The sequence below is a fragment of the Alligator mississippiensis genome, chromosome 14 (assembly GCF_030867095.1).
Source record: "Alligator mississippiensis isolate rAllMis1 chromosome 14, rAllMis1, whole genome shotgun sequence".
NCBI lineage: Eukaryota > Metazoa > Chordata > Crocodylia > Alligatoridae > Alligator > Alligator mississippiensis.
The window spans coordinates 39,196,071-39,212,302 of NC_081837.1; the positions used below are offsets into that span (position 1 = coordinate 39,196,071).

General features: G+C 45.3%; 1 protein-coding gene across 2 annotated transcripts; it reads right to left on the reverse strand.

Annotated features, from left to right (window-relative positions):
• Positions 1–6,047: 6,047 nt before the first annotated feature.
• LOC102559369 (chitotriosidase-1) lies at positions 6,048–15,708 on the reverse strand. Of its 2 annotated transcripts, XR_009456573.1 has the most exons (12): positions 15,502–15,708; positions 14,458–14,487; positions 13,870–14,071; positions 13,195–13,251; positions 11,313–11,478; positions 10,479–10,603; positions 9,843–9,966; positions 8,791–8,973; positions 8,453–8,569; positions 7,560–7,689; positions 6,360–6,709; positions 6,048–6,247 (listed from the first exon to the last, which is right to left on the reverse strand). XR_009456573.1 is itself a non-coding variant. In XM_006261221.4 (11 exons), the coding sequence occupies exons 1-11, from the start codon at positions 15,524–15,526 to the stop codon at positions 6,417–6,419; spliced, it is 1,452 nt and encodes a 483-aa protein (XP_006261283.3). In that variant the 5' UTR covers positions 15,527–15,708; the 3' UTR covers positions 6,048–6,416. The 2 variants fall into 2 exon arrangements, 1 of the variants encoding a protein (XP_006261283.3); XM_006261221.4 differs by having other exon boundaries at positions 6,048–6,709.
• Between the last annotated feature and the right edge of the window lie 524 nt (positions 15,709–16,232).

Here is a 16,232-nt window from a genome sequence, read left to right on the forward strand (position 1 = left end):
AGCGCAGAGAGCCAGGAAAATAGCTCCTGATCAGCACAGGTGTCCCAAACCCATCCATCATGTCTTAAATCATATATATATATATATATATTCCCCAGTCTTGCTCAGTAACCTAGTCCCTGTTTGCATATATTTGGGGTGGTGCACTTGGTGCTGCTGATCAAAGGGGCTGCGGTTGTGTGCATACACATACACATAACTTCAGACCTTCTGATCAGCAGCACCAGACACAGTAACTACCCCTCTCATGTGGGTTCTTGGATACACTGCTATGCTTTGCCAGTTTTCAGGGACGAGACAGTATCCAAGCTTTTTGATCAGCATTTGCTAGTGGCCTTTCACTTTCCATTATACACTGGTACCTGTCTTCTGAGGTTTGCCTTGGCTTTAGGAACGCAGCAGTTTGAAAGCGTCAGAGAGACAAGACACACTCCACTTCCCAGTTAACTGGCTTTCCAGTGCAAGGCTCTGAAAGGCATTTCTGAAGACCTCCTGGCAGGCTTTTACATCCTTTTGCCAAAGCTCACCCTAGTTACACTGAACATGGCCTATAGATCCATTTAAGGTAACCTGGATTCACACCCAGGCAAGCTGAGAGCAGAATTTCCCTTACTCTGTTTTCCAAATTAGCTCAAAAGGGAGTGTGAGATATTTCACATATCTTCTCTACAGAATATCCAGGCTGAGCAGGGGCAGGCTCATATATGTTTAGCACGTGAAAGCTCTTCCCCCGAAAACCTTCCAAACAATCCATTTTTAGGAACATCCCCTGGAAGCATCTTGGCATTTCCTGCATGCAGTTTAGGGCTTGCAAAAGTCCTGGAAAGCAGCAGGTGACTTATTCTTATTATCGCCACTTACTGCTCACAAGGGTGTTTCAGAAAGTAACAGCAGTTTCAAAATTAAGTCACTTTGTGCGTAGTGGGTGAGTGGGAAACTTCACCAGAGCGGAAAACGCTGCTGGCGCATCAGCAAACATACCCATCATTCACCACTATGTCAAGGCACGATGTGGTTCAGTAAATGATCATTGCACACAAAATGATTTCATTTCAAAACTGCTGTTACTTTCAGAAACACTTTCATATATTATGATGGTGACTAGAGGCCAAATGTGGATTCTGTGCTAGGCATGGCACGTTGTGCCTTTGGCCCATACCTACTCTGACCTTTCAGTGGGGAAATGCTATTCCTTTAAATTTACTTTCCCCCACTTCTGCTCTGTTCCTGCTCCAGGGAGGGCTTGCCAAGCTAACAAGATGCATCTGTGGTAGGGTCTAATGAGTAATGATCCAGGTGCCAAGGGAGGCTCTGATCAAGCAGGGTGGGAGATGTGATTAGTGAAGAAGCTGGGCATGTGCAATGAGGAGTCCTTAAAAACTGCTTCCCTTGCCCTATCTGCCCTTTCTTCCTCATCTAAGTAGTCTGCTAAGGAAACCTAGAGAGAGGGCACTGGGAAGCTAAGCTTCCCGCAGCAACATGGCATGCAGCTTCAAGTAGGAGTGAGTAGTCAGTTGTGGTCAGGCATTTTCTTTTTTTAAGAGCTTGACTCTGATTAGCAGCTGTAGAAGCTCAGTATTTGTCTGTTCTGGGGCCTTTCTCTTTATCTCACACATCAGGAGTAGGGGGAAAAATGTAGGCTGGTACAAAATCACTAGAGGTTATAACTCTCTATAACACTTCTAGCAAAGAGGTGGATGGCATTGAAGATGAAATCACAGAGCAGTCCCTGCCTTTGCCAAGGTAGGCATAGGGAGTTCTGCATCACTTCCAAGGATCCTTTGATTCTGAGAGTTAAAAGAATGGGGCTGCTCTTCTGTCTGTGGCTCCTGGGTTTGCATTTAAAATGCCTGCTGAAAATAAGAAACTCTCCACACCACTGCAGAAGGCAAAATAAGAGTCCAAATACAATAGAGAGGCAGCTTAAATCAAGGGGGATATTTTGACAAAGCAGGCAAGGTATTTGCAATACATTGGTTCACATGGAATATTAGGGGCAAAGAGAAATTCCCCATAGAGATTTCAGGCTTGTCATTTGCTTAACAGAGCGCATGTGTGTGGGGAAGGAGTAACCTGTTTTCCATCAAACCTATGGAAACACTGAATAAGTGATGCTATGATAACGATGAAAATTCAGAGTCACTTTCTTCTGATGCAAAACAGTATTATCCCTAGAGGTTTTCTTTTCCTTCTTGGACTGCAGCACTCCTTTTATACCTAACCCAAATCTCCCACCTCCCTTGTTTCCTGCTACATATTATAAGAAATGATACAGATGCATTTATAAGGAATTAAAGTGACCCACCAGTAGATGTCAATGTTGCTTGCATCAGAGTAGTTGGGGGAATGCTACCTTAGCAGTCTGGTGCTGCACATTCAGGCTACAAGAATGCATACCAACTGCAGATGCTTCCTCAGCCTGATGAAGGATATTTGTACCCAAAAGCTTGCAAAGAAGAATATTTCCAACCATTTGAGTTGATCTAATAAAAAATATCAGATTTACCCAAAAAACCCTGCCTCTTTCCTACTAAAACTTATTTCTAGGTCACATTTCTGGAGCTCTGAAAGTTGCATTTCTAGATGCATCAGCCAGTGTCAAAGCGAAATCTTGAAGCCATCTGGGCCAGTTCATAAGTTTTTTGTTTTTTAAGAAAAACTAAGCATGTTCCACTCCTCTAATGAGAAGAGCAATGCAACAAAGCTGACACACAAGCCTTTTCCAGACAATAACTACTGGTAGTATATAACTTGAGAACTTCACAACGGAGGTCAGTCATTCTCTCCATTTTGTAGATGCAGGAACTTGAGGTAGAGAGGTGAAATGACTTGCCTAATGTTACCCTGAAGGCCAGTGGCGAGTTTGGGATCAGAGCCCACATCTCGCACAGTTCTAGGCTAATAATGTCTTCTTCATTAGGCAATATTTGGTTTCCAGAGCCTTTTAAAAATGCTGTGTAAATGGATATTGTTGTCATCTTCTTCGGTACGTCTCCTTCCAGCTCACACTGCAGCATTCAGCTGCCCTCTTTTTCTAGTTTCCTGAGATTCCTCCTTAAATTCAGAGGTTAGTCCCTAAAGAATACAAGCAAGCAATCCATCTGACTATCATAGTTAGCCTAGGATGCTGGCCTAATCCAGTAGTGTCAATTCTTATCTACTTCAGGATCCTGTCTTTATGATAGCAGCTTCTAACTAGGTATCTTAGAGGAAGGTATAAAAACCTTGCAGTGGATTTCATGACATGACCCATCCAATGACCTATCCTTCTTAGGCACTCTCAGAAGTTGACGTATGACTTGGAGTTGAGTGCTTTGGATCCCTTTTGAAACTCCTGGGTTTTCTCTTAAACCTTGTCCCTGGGGATCTGTCTGGAGGTTGCTGCAATGGGTAGAGACGTCCCAGCTCTGCCCCCTCCCCACTGTCCCTCGGTGATGCCATGTTTCATCAGTTCTCCAGGTTGGAGCACACGAGTGGTAGTGAATAGGAGGCCAGGAGGAATTTTGCCCTAGCATTTTTCACTGGGCAGGGGAGGGAAAGAAACAGTATCATGATGCAAATTGAGAGGGTGCACAGCAGAATTTTACAGGTATTATTTGTGATTCCCCCCCCCCCACCAGAGCAAATAACACCCATTACTATTTCATACACCTACCTCTGACACTGGCCCTATTCTGTTGCTTTCCATGTGAGGCTCTCAGAGCAGTTTGCCAACACTCACCTTCACCGCTATTGTCTTGTCATTGGTACCAACCCTGCTAAAGTATGGGAGAGAGGCACAAAAGTCAAGTGACTGTCTGCAAGTTTTCTTGCTGTTTTTCAGCAAAGTTTCTGCTTTTCCCACCATGACAAATTAGTTTTAAGCATCCTTAGTTACCTCTGGTTTAGGACTGGCTTGAATATGGATGGACTTTGTCACAATTCATTAACAAGTGAGAATGCAAAAATATAATCCGCCCCGGAGCCATGTTGATGATCAGCACTTCACCGGCACATATGCTATCACTCATTTCCCAAAAAAACAGACTAGGGCCCATTCAATGACAGGCCGTACAAGAGTCATTAAACTTTAATAAACCAGACCCAGTCTTACTAAGCCAAAAAGGGCTCATTCTATGCTGCCTTGAATAGCAGTGCTCACTAATCAGTCTGACACAAAGGAAACAGTATTGCAGAATAGCTAGTCCCCGTTCTTCATCCTCCTTTCATACCTGTCCACTAGAACAATCACCTGGATTTAACAAGACCACAGCAGGCCTTTTTAATTAAGTAAAGGACAAGGGTCTCATTCACTTTAAGGATGTGGCTGGGAGGAAATGGGATTATTATTGTACAGCGTTAGTGTGAACTGTGCACCTGCATGCTTTCACATCCAGACACTTGGCTTTGTTTCTCCCTGGTGCCTGGTAAAGGAAGTTGGCACCTCGAACACATTTATTTAGTTGTATTCCTGCTCCTCAAGGTGTACAGCAAGAGCTCTTCAAATTTAATTTTATTACACTATAAAGATGTGCTTAATCTTGAGGCTTGACTCTTTCAGCATTGCACCATACCAGTGCCGGACTGAAGAGTGTTCAGGTTCAGACAAGTTTATGTGGCTTCTGCTTTAGTGAGCATTTCACAAAGGGGATAGTGTTAACTGGCTTGACTCTCCCCGATTCCCAGTTTGACTGTGGCAAGTCACTTGACAGCCTCTCTGCTCCTGAGGTGCCAGCTGTAAAATGGGACTTGTGTCTTACAGAGCAGTAAAAAGGACTTGGTTCATGAATGGCTATGAAGTGCATGGATGGCAGATGAAAGCGCACGTAGTGGTTATCTCCTGCAGTGCCTGTGTTTGGGGAATGCACCCCTGGACGGCACCAGAAGTTTTCAGAACCCATAAATCCATAAAAGGGCCAGGGCAAGGTCCCTGTGGGATCTGGAGAAACCAAACCCAAAGGTCTGAGCAGCTTCAGCACTTAAGGAATGGGTTGTAACATGGCTCAGAGATGCCTTAAGCATTAATGTCTGGTTTAAATGCACAATCAACTCAACAATGAGAAGTCATGCTACTCTAGAAGGGTGAGAAACAAACCCAAATAAGGGACTTTCACATCTGCTCTTTGTTGTGATCTGTGGGTGTGAATTCCTCTTTACAAAGGACAAAATAGAGAGGAAATGATAGTCTAATGCAAACACCTAGTCACACCCAGCTGCCCCTTCCCATGCTCAGTGTTTTCATTTCCTCTTACTGGAAAATTGACCACAAAATCCTGATTTCTCCCCCCTCCCCTCTTATTGACTCTCTCCGCATCTTTAAGTCTCACAATCCTTTTCTTTTTGGTCCCAATGTGCTTAGTGGTGTTAATGGTCTGGGCACTAGATTAGACATTTTCCTAAAGTTGCTCTTGCACTCCATAACTCAAGCAGGTCCACTCCCAGTCCCCATAGTACATCACTCCCCCCCTGCATTCTCCAGTGACTCTAATCTTCTGTGACAGTAAACCCATTTATTCCACCTGCCAATATATTTATCCCTGATGATCCTAAAGCAGTGATTTACCCTTAGTTTCCAGGACTTTGGCTGTGAGCACCTAGAAAGGTTCAGTGGCTATTTACACATCCTGCGTGGGCCTGTACTGGGATATATTCTGACTGTCCAGCATAAAGGATGTCCATGTTTTGTGGGTGCACCTTGTTGGGTTGAGTGTCTCTGTAATGGAGTGTGGACTCCAGGAATTGTCTTTTGTTTTGGGGAGCTGTCCTGATTGGAAAAACATATAACATATCTGAATTGAACTGTCCTGAGTAAGAGGGAGAAACCGCTTGTGTAGCACAAAATTACCCCAATGCCAGATCTGCACATGTTCTACAGACGCACTCTGGTCTCTGTGGCCACTGCAGGAAGGACAAGATGGAGTTGTGATCACACGCAAGGCTTTATTGTATTGTGCATTAGATCAAGTGTCCAACTCCTGATAAGAGGAGATCCCACAAATCCCATTCCTCCCATTCTCACTTGACACTTTCTGCCCAGTAGAACAAGAACACCACCAAAAAAACCTTACTGCTGTTGCTTGCAAATGAAAGTTTATGGTTTTATTGGGGTGCACACACTTGAAATCAGGCCCGAGGGATGAAGTGAAAGGCTAATATAGGCCATGGCAAATGAAGAAAGATTCATTCATCAGTTTGAAAACCCACCAGACATGCTGAGAGGTGCGAAGACTTTTCTTCTATCCCTTCTCCTCAGCTCTGATGTGTATCACTGTAATGGTTGCAGGCCAAAGAGAAACTGAGCAAAGGTAGTGAAGAAGGTGGAAATCTGTGTTACTGATCTCAGAAGCACTGAGAGGATACAGAAGAGACTCTGAATCTACCTTTCATTTAGCTTCCTGTGGAAATGTTTTTGAAGCTTTTCTTTTTCCCTGGAGGATTTAAGGCCAGTTGCAACACTTGCATGTGCCATTATAAACCAGTCCATCAGGACAGGACATTCTGAAGGTGGCCCTGTTGGCACAGATGTAAAACTTGGTGTTATCCTCTGGGACAGGATAGATGCCATCATCCTTATTAAGGCAAAACTTGGAGGCTGGAACAGGCCGAGGAGTTGTTTTGAGGTTGGTGCTGGTTGAAGCAGCCGTTGATCGTGCCATCCTTGCAGTGGTTGAAGCAGCTGTTGATTGTGCCATCCTTGCAGTGGTGGAAGCAGCTGTTGGTTGTGCCATCCCTGCAAATGCATTAGCAGAAATAACATTGGTGACAGCAAACCCAAAGACAAAATTACATGATGTATTCTGTGGCCAAAGCCTGGTGGTCATGGAGGACTGGCGAAACAGAGAAGAGGACATTAATGCAGAGAGGTGACACTGTTTTGAAGTGTGACTTTTCAAGCAAATCAGGCTTGAGTAACAAGATGCAAAGCTCTGATGCTCAGCAGCCTGGGAAATTAAACAAAAAGAAAGCCCACCTCCAAGATATCCAGCACGTGTGAATGATTTTAAGAGGCCTAACCTATGTTGTAATCCAATGCAAGGCTTAGATCATTTTTTTCGGGCATGTTTTTTGTGTCCAAGGCTCCTCTCCCTTTACGCTGGACACTGCAGCAGAGATGCCTCTGTAGCCTTTGAGCTCTTACAAAAGAGGAAGCTACCAGCTGCATGTGGTCATTTAAACAAAAAAAGGTCATGTATTATGCGGATATTGTAATGGGTACAGGTGGCCAGCAGGCCTTTGTACGGGTGCGCGGGGGCGTGGGTGCAGTTTTTCTGTAACGAGATAGGATTAATCCTTTTCGGATGTAATAGGTTAGAGCGTAGATATATATATGAATGAGAGAGAGACATATTTTTACAAAAAAAAAAGAAAAAGACAAAATGTATTATGCAAGTGTGTTGCTTTTACTGTTTCCTTGAAGACTCTTGTGACTGATCAGAAGGGACTGGGGTTGTTGTTGTTGCACAACGTTTGTACTTCTTTCTTTCCTTCCAACAGCACAAACCTCTTTCCCAATAGCAGAAGACACATGGGTCAGAAAAGTTCAGCCCGTACGTATAACAAATGATTCACTCATTCCTCACCACATCCCAATTTCTTCAGGGTGTTTAGAAGAGGGTATGCTCCTTGATTGCAGAAAGAGCCACTGAAGTCATCCAGGTCAAGAGCCCAAATCATGGCACCTCCCAGACTGTTGTTCTTTAGGTACTGAACCTAGGAGAGGGGAAAACCCACACGTAATATGAACTCTGGTGCTGCGGGGAGGCAGGTGTGATGCCATTTCATCTTTGTTAGGCCTCTGCAAGCTGTGATAGCTCTAGAAGGGTCCTATTGCCATTCCCAAGTAATTACTGGCTAGGAGATAGGTGGGAGAAGCGACCTGCACTTGCTCAATGTGCCAATTCTCTCAGATCCAGGAAGCCTCATTAGGGCACGAATCCCTTCCAGGTTTGGGTGCTCCCACACTGGATGATATTTTTTGCATGACAGTGCAAGATGCCAGGTGCCTACCACTAAGTTTCACTTTTTAGAGCCACGTCCAGGAGAAGCTGGGAGCAGAAGAAACCTCTCCGTTCTGTCCTTGGTCTGTGGGTTACATGCTGAAGAGACGCATACTCTCACTTGGGCATTAGCTACCAGACTCCATTTCTGTTTTGTGGCCACCCCTGAAATCTTACTGCTATTCTCAGTTCTTGCAGTGATGTCAGGCCAGTCACATCCCTTCTCTGTGCCTCAAGTTCCTCATCTGCAAAGTGAGATCATCCGAACCCTACCAGGAAACAGGCAGGCTGTTTTGATTTTGGTAAAGTGCAATGAAAATATCAGATGTCTGGTAGGAAGGGCAAAGCCTTTTCTACAGAAATTTAAGGTAAGAGGTAAAGGTGAGCCCACTTCTCTGAACTACAGGAAGGTTCAGAAACTCAGGGTCTCCCTGCCACATTGTGCATCTACAGGAAAATCTATAGGAACTACTTACTTTAGTTGTAATGCTCTCCATGTCATCATATCCCACCCATTCCTTGTCCTTGAAGGAATAAGGCACCTTCTGATCCTTAATCCTTTTGGTGGTGGCACCTTTCAGAAAAGTACAGATCTGGGGAGGAAAAAAGAGAGAGACATGGGAAGAGAGAGTGAAATCTGGGTGAGCTAGGACAAAGAAGGGGAAATGTAATAGTCTTGAAGCTTTATGTTCTGAGGGTTACAAACATTAGATTGCTGTAGAGCAGGGGAGTCGATTCAACAATTCCCAGCAACATGTGCAAATCACGATAGAAACAGGAGCATTTACAAAGAGGAAAGCGAAATGCACCACACCTCATAGTAGGCCAAGAATCCTGCCTCCCGTGTGAAAGTGCCTGCAGTTGAAGGCCCAGAAGTAGGTGCGCCAACATCCGAGTCCGAGGAAGAGAGGGTGAAACCCCGCCCGTAGGTGGGGATCCCCATGATGATCTTCTCAGCTGGGGCCCCCTTGCTTATCCAGTTTTTCACGGCAGCATCCTATACGAGAGGAGAGTTGGTTTGCCTTCCCTTTGCAATCAGACCTGGTGGTGACTACATTTTACAGGACAGGTGGAAAGGATGGTAATTTTGCATCTTGACTAACAGAGCTAGATGTCTTGAGCTTCCCTGGAACCTTCCACTCTCCTGCTACCAGACCTGAAGTCTGCCCATGCAGCGAGCCAGTTACGTGGGTTTTATGGGAATATGCCCTCTGCATCTTTACCTATAATCTGTACCCTTTTCACAATTATCTGGCTTGCTTTCCCTGCAGAATATGGGCCATCCTGTAGCTATGTGACTTCTAACTCCAGTTTCTTGTTAAAAGCCTAAACACTTTGCCAGGGCATAAACGGGTTTTTCCAAACCAACTTCTTCCCCCTCTTTGCCCGCTCCCTATGTAGCCAGATATTAAGTCTTCCCATAACGTCCTCTGCTCTTCCATGGGGTATAAGGAACTCGGTTTCCCTGTTGGTTTCTCAGGAATACAACACCACTGTCAATGATGTGATTGAATACACCCAATAACTTTGTGTGAACGGTTCTGTATTTTTGCTGGAATACCCGGTAATGGTGATGTAGATATGGTGAGAGAAAGTGACTTAGTAACTATTACCCACTATTCTTTATCACATTTAATGTTTCCCAAGAGGCTGCATCCAAGCTAAAATTTTCTCCCTCTATGGCTTTGCAAGCAATTTCAGCACTTGTTGTCCAGGGTTTGGACCCCACTCCCCCAACCTGCACAAGGGGTTTAGATGGTAAATGCAGGCTCATTTTGGGAAAGATGCCTCTGCAGTCATCTCCTCTAGCTGAGCACTATGGATCTGAGAGGTGAAAGCCACCTGCAAAAGTTCTTTGTTGCTTACAGTGTTACTGTATTCGGCAGGTCCTGTCTCATTGTTTCCTTTGTAGAGAGGACTGACGTGGCCTGTGGTATGCTCCCAGGAGCCATGGAAGTCATAGGTCATGAGGTTGATAAAATCCAGTTCTCTTTAAAAAGGAGAACAGAAAACAAGATGATATTTTCTCTGTACCTAGTGTAAAGGGCACGGAGAAGCCTGGGTAATAGCATGTGACCACGTGGCTTAACTGTACTCTAAGGCAGTGGGCAGAGCCGGACACGGGCATGGGCAAACTGGGCAGCAGTCTGGGCCTTGGACAGATAAGGGGCCAAAAATAGTATTTTTTTTTCCCTGTTGTCCACTTACTATCATCATCATCATCATCATCATCATCTCTGGCAAAGTTTGCCCAGGGCCACCAGGAGTCTAGGTATGGCACTGGCAGTGGGTTTCAGCCTCCGGTCCACAGACCCCTGGGCACCCAGAGACTATATCTAAGGGGTCCGTAAAAGATGACTATGATCAATCAAAAGTATTCGAATACCCACACTTACAATTCAAAGGGGTCCGCACCTCCATTCAAAATTTTTTAGGGGTCCGGAAATGAAAAAAGATTGAAAACGGCTATTCTATAGCATAGTGTGGCTGGACAAGACTCACTTTAGGATGTCGCTGACTTCGTAGCCTGCATTGATCTTTTCCCTCCCAGCAGCCACAGCAGCAGTCAACAGCAGCCTCTCTTTCTGTGTCCTCTTCCCTTCCTCCGTGAATTCTTTAGCCATTTCCTTTGGGTCAGAACAGAAGGAAGTAAGCATCAATGCATTAACTGAGCCTTCAATTTGCTTTAAAAAAGGTCAGTTTTAAACTAAAGAGGGGCTGCCCATCCATAAGAGATGCACAACTCCAGTAAGTTCCTGATCAGGCTGGTAGTTTGGGGTCTCTCCAATTAATTCATATATTCAGGGCCAAGCCTTGAATGATTTCACATGGGGACCATGCTGTCCTTGACAGTGCTAAAAGACAAGTCGGACCCCAGGAAGCACAAAAGTAAAGTGGCTGGTCAGAGTTTTGATGCCCTGGGCCTTACGATCCCTGCTGTCACCTGAGTGGGATGTCTCTAAAAGGGGATCCAGGCACCACAGGCTAGGAAGGCCAATCCTAGCCTGGCCTTACCCATATGCCTCTCAAACAACCTCTTCCATTCTTCAGGATGGCCAAGCTGGAGATGAGCCCAAAGCTTGGATGAAAGCCTCCATCCAGGTCGCCAAAGGCTGGTTTTGCTCTATTCCACCTCTCTAATGGAAATTTTCAGTTGCACATTGGCTCTGTCTCTACAGCACCTCTAGCTCCTATCACAAGGTTCCTCCACCCCTCACCAGCTTCTACCCTGCATGCTGCAGTGTTTGCAGATGCAGCCTAGGCTCATTTCCTATTTCCTTACTCCTCCTGCCAGACCCTGGAGAGAGGGGGCTGCGCTCCTGAGGCATGCCACACCTGGACTAGAGCCGTGAAACGCTGTTTATCCTCAGGAGGGCTTCCTCTCGCTGCCGGATACTCCCAGTCTATGTCCAGGCCGTCGAAGCCATACTGGCGCAGGAACTGAAGCACAGAGAGGATGAATGTCCAACGGGTGGCAGGAGTGGACACCATGGTGGAGAACCTAGCATGAAAGTTGGCCAGTCAGCAGCAGGAAGGCAGTAGCTGATAGTCTGTCACAGGGGCTGGATCTAGTCTGTGGCTGCAAAGAAGGCCAAATACAGCTAGGAGGAAATGTGTGCACCCAGAGTCCTGCTCAGTGCTGATATAAAAGCTGTATGCCTCCCTACGCGGGGCAAATCAATGTTTAGCTGATCTGCGTTGTATTCGAGTTTTGCTCTGCTTCTCCAGACTATTGGTTGCCAAACAGCATCTGACATATATGTATTACAGGCATTTCAGTGGTGTTTTTCACCAGGATGTCAGAGCACCTCCTATAGCTGATTTCTGACCTAGGGGATTATTAACACCATTTTAAAAAGAGGAAATTAGGTGACTCGCCCAAGGTTATACAGCAAGCCAGTGGCAGAGCTGAGAATAAACACCTACTGTCTCCTGTCTCCCAGCACTGGGGTGTCCCCCACCTTCAAAGAGACCATGGAGATGCCTGTACTGCTCTAGTCTTGTAAGGACATATGTAACTGCTTGACTGGAAAAGTGCAATAGCCCCCGTTTGTTTTCAGGGATTCTCTCTTCCTCACCGTCCTGCTCTGTATATACAGCATAGACTGAAGGTTAATCTCTTACTTAAAAGCACTGCCTCAAATATTGTTTTTTGGAGGAAATTTTCATGGAGAGCTCCAGGTTTAAAGCTTTACAAATGATTGTGGGAAGCAATTGCCAAGGATTAGTGCTCTCTCGATTTAAGATTGCCCTTAAAACGTCATTTTACATGACTCCCACCAGAGAGGTCATTGTCATTTTACCCAGAACTTCACTTGAGCTAGAACAATAATCACAGAGAAAATCTCCCAGAAAACTTATGCTTCAGTTTTGAGTAACAAACACGCCGGCGTTGAAATTCCAGCTGCCAAAGCTGTCTCCTCGTGAGAAACAAGGAAACTCTGGGGGCAATTCTTAACTGTGACAGCCTTGTAGCCCACTAGGGTCTAAGTGCCCAAAGACAAAAGCCTGGGAACATCCATGTAGTTAACTTAATTTCACCCCAGTGTATGACAGGAGCGGCTGTATTGATTCCTGCTATAGCAGGGGCAGGCAATTATTTCGGGCAGAGGACCACTTACTGAGTTTTGGCAAGACATCAAGGGCTGCATGACAGGCAGCCAGGAGCCGATAAATATTAATTTTCTAAATTTTTTAGAGGCTGGAAAAAATGGCCTGGCGGGCCGCATCTGGCCTGAGGGCTGCATTTTGCCCACCCCTGTGCTATAGCATGCTCTTATTTAAACTCCATGAGATGCACCCAGGTACTGGAAACCCCTAGACACAGGGCTTTAAAGTCCAGCACTGAGGTTGGGGCAAGGAGCCTAGGATGTAGGAGAACCAGGCTCAGCTCCCTGCTGTCTCTGTGACCCTTATCGATGCTGCTTCGCTCTGGCAATTGCTGCCATCTCTGTAAAATGGGAATAGTAGCTAGTGCCCTATCAGAGACGTTGAGGACCAAGGTATTGTATTGTTGAGTCTGAGATGCTCACACCTTACAGCTATGGGAGACTTATATAAACACCTAAGAGAAAAAATCATTTTGTGGACTATATACAAGACACTCATATTCTTTCGATGTCCTACTGTTCTGACTTCCCTGGATATGTCAGAGATTTTTTTGGCATCACACTTTTCTATGCATTTGTGCATTTAGAAAGCAAATATTTTGTCTTACTTTTGGGAGCCAAAATTCCATCCCCCGATGGACAAAAGGGTCTTCAGGCTGGGGTTCCTGGGTAGGAGGAAAACCGTGTTACAAGAACAGAAAGACGTTCTGCTTCAAAATACTTTTTTACATCTGGGCTTGGAAGCATTCCTCTTTGTACAAGTGGGGGAAAGGTCTCTCTCATTCTGGAATGGAAACACCCTCACACCTTTCCATCTAGACTTGCTACGGATCAAGTTGAAGGAGCAGAACTTGGGACGTCCCTGAAGTTTAAGGACCTTTCCCAAAAACCATGGGCCAAGACATCAAATGGTGCACTTTCTGGCTCTAGTTTAGCTGCTTATATTCTCCTTCACTTAACCCTGAAAACCTGTTTTCTGTCCTTGTCTGAGCCAGGTTTTGGGGAGTCTTCAAAGAGAGATGTCACATCTCACTCTACTTATGAAGATAAGCTAGCCAATCCAAGATTTCTGCATCACGGGTGGATTGGGTTTTGTCTTGCGGGGCATTGAACACAAGATGATTCCAGGGGAGTTTTCTTCCTCGGTGATGATGAAAAGAAGACTAGTTTGACCTCCAGGCATGTATCCTAACCGTCTCCACACTACTATTTTGATATAAGAGGCTGCATTTGATTGCTATGAGACCTCAGCTCTAGGAACAGGCCCCTCTCAGTTTACTCACTTGCTTTTTAGTCCATTGAAAGTCTTGTAGAACTGCTCATCATTCCACTCGATGGTGGTGATCCTGTTCTCATTCATGCCAGCAAAGGCATAAATGAGATGAGTGCACAGGTTGGTGTCAATGTTCTCGGGGAAGAAACGCCCCTGGGCAGGTCTGTACTGGGACCAGTTGGTGAAATAACACACCAGCTTGCAAGCAGAGCCTGCGGAGACAGGAATGAGGTTCTTCAGAAGCTAAGAGAGGTTGAGTGAAAGGATTAACTTAAAATGCAATGCCTGCCTCCAAGTGACTGGAGATAAGGGCTCCCCCAGACTCTTTTTTGAGGTTGTACTGGACAGTGTTCCTGTTCTTGAGTCCACACTGGCCATTACTGGGTTGCTATTGGGACAGAAAGGTTGGGACTGGGACTTATGTCTTCCAATTCCTTTCCTGCCCGCGAGGAAGGATAGTGGCCATTACTTCTCCTTTGTTCCAGAATTCCAGCTGAGCCTTATCCTGCTCCCTAAAAGGACGGATGTTTTTTTCCTACCCAGCACACAGATTCCTATGAACCTCTAGAAAACAGGTGATTAGGAGAAGAGTACTTACCACACTGCAGAAGCAGCAAGACTGCTAAGCCTACACAAGAATAGAAAAAACTGGTTATTTAATGATCCTTCCCGGTCCACAAGCTTCCTGTCTCTCAAGTTCATGAACAGCAATGAGTACGACATTGAGGATAAAAACATAGAAATGCAGGAACTCCCCTTCTGCAAAGATGCTTAAAGCTTTTCGTAACCTAATGGACACAGATGTGTGCTCTGTAATGGGTTACAAACCCAAACCAGGGCAAATTCCCACTCAGACCACGGACTGACTTGTGCAACTCTGTCCTGTCCCTGGGCTCCCACGTGTTTCCATGTTGCTTCTTGTATTTAAAACCCTCGAGGGTGAATCTTCTGGGGAAAGGGATCTCTCTGTTTGGTACTGACATGCAGTGCCTGATATCATAGAGCCTTGCTTCATGATTGGAGCCCTTAAGCACTACTGCACCACAAACATAAAACTAGAAACTACCACAAGCTTCAGTCCTTTAGGTGGCCCACAGCAGCAAGTTATAGCTCAATTGACACATAGGAGCACCTTTCTGCAGCACAGTTATAGCCATGCGGAACATGTGCCTCTTAATTCATCCCGGGTGCTTGAAGATTATTATTATTATTATTATTATTTTAAATTATTTAGGTTGCGAGCAGCAGACTAGGAGATGGGGACGTGTAGCTCCATCCCTTGTCTCCCTCTTTGGCTTTCAGAGAGGTCTCTTCACTAAGTGGCCTCAGTCTCTCCATCTGAAACTCTGGGGATAATACTCCTTGCCTCCCATGAATGACATTCATCCTCTTTCCACCAACACTGCTACAGAAACGCATCCTGGCACAGCCCCTGGAATAGCAGTAGCTGTCGGACCATTGCAACTTTCTATGGCCAACTTTTGAGTAGCGGGTATAGTTTCTTTTGAAGACTAATATTTGCATAAATTGACATCTTTTGCCTTCCTGATTGCAGAAGGCATTATACAGTCTTGTATGCAAATCCAGTAACAACCAACAGTCCTGGTCAGTCCCACAAATCCAGCTCTAGCGTCAAACTTACCAGCCCAAATGATGGCCTGCCCCATGCCGGCTGCAGATGCTCTGGTCTAGGTTCTGGATGCTTGGCACGTGCCTGTGGCTGCTGATCCGTACCCAGCATTTGCCTGGGCTCTGTCTTTCTTTCTTTATACCTCTCCACACCCACACAGAACTGCTGTTGATCTCAGATTGGTGCACCTTTGCCAGCTGGTGTGTAGGGTTTTGCAGAAATGTCTAAATGGAGGGGCAGATTTTGCAATCAAAGTGATGTTTGTTTGTGGAATCACAAGGATTCACCAGGGTTATCTAAGCTGGTATTTTTGAAGCACATGTTCTGTTTGACTAATTCATACTTCTCATTTGCAGCTAGGATACAGAAACCTTGCTGCTGTAAAGAGCCATGTGTGCAAAGCAGAGTGAACAGCAAGTTGCATTACTCCTGGAATTTCCCAATTATAAGCCCTTGCCGTAGTAACTACTTAGAAATACAGAAACGGCTCCCTTCTATAGAGCACGTGAGCCATTCCGCTGTTAAATCCCAAACAGGCAGCTCTCACGATTCATTCCCTGAGAATTCAACCATTCGTTTAGTAAAGATTGGTGCTTTGGGGGTCCCTCCAACTGAATCGGTTACAAAAATATTAGAAACCACATGACAACCCGGCTAAAAATCGAGACATAATGATCTCATGGCTCTTTCCATAAAAGGCACAGGTATCTTCCCATATGTCTAGCTGAAATTTCACCCATTGT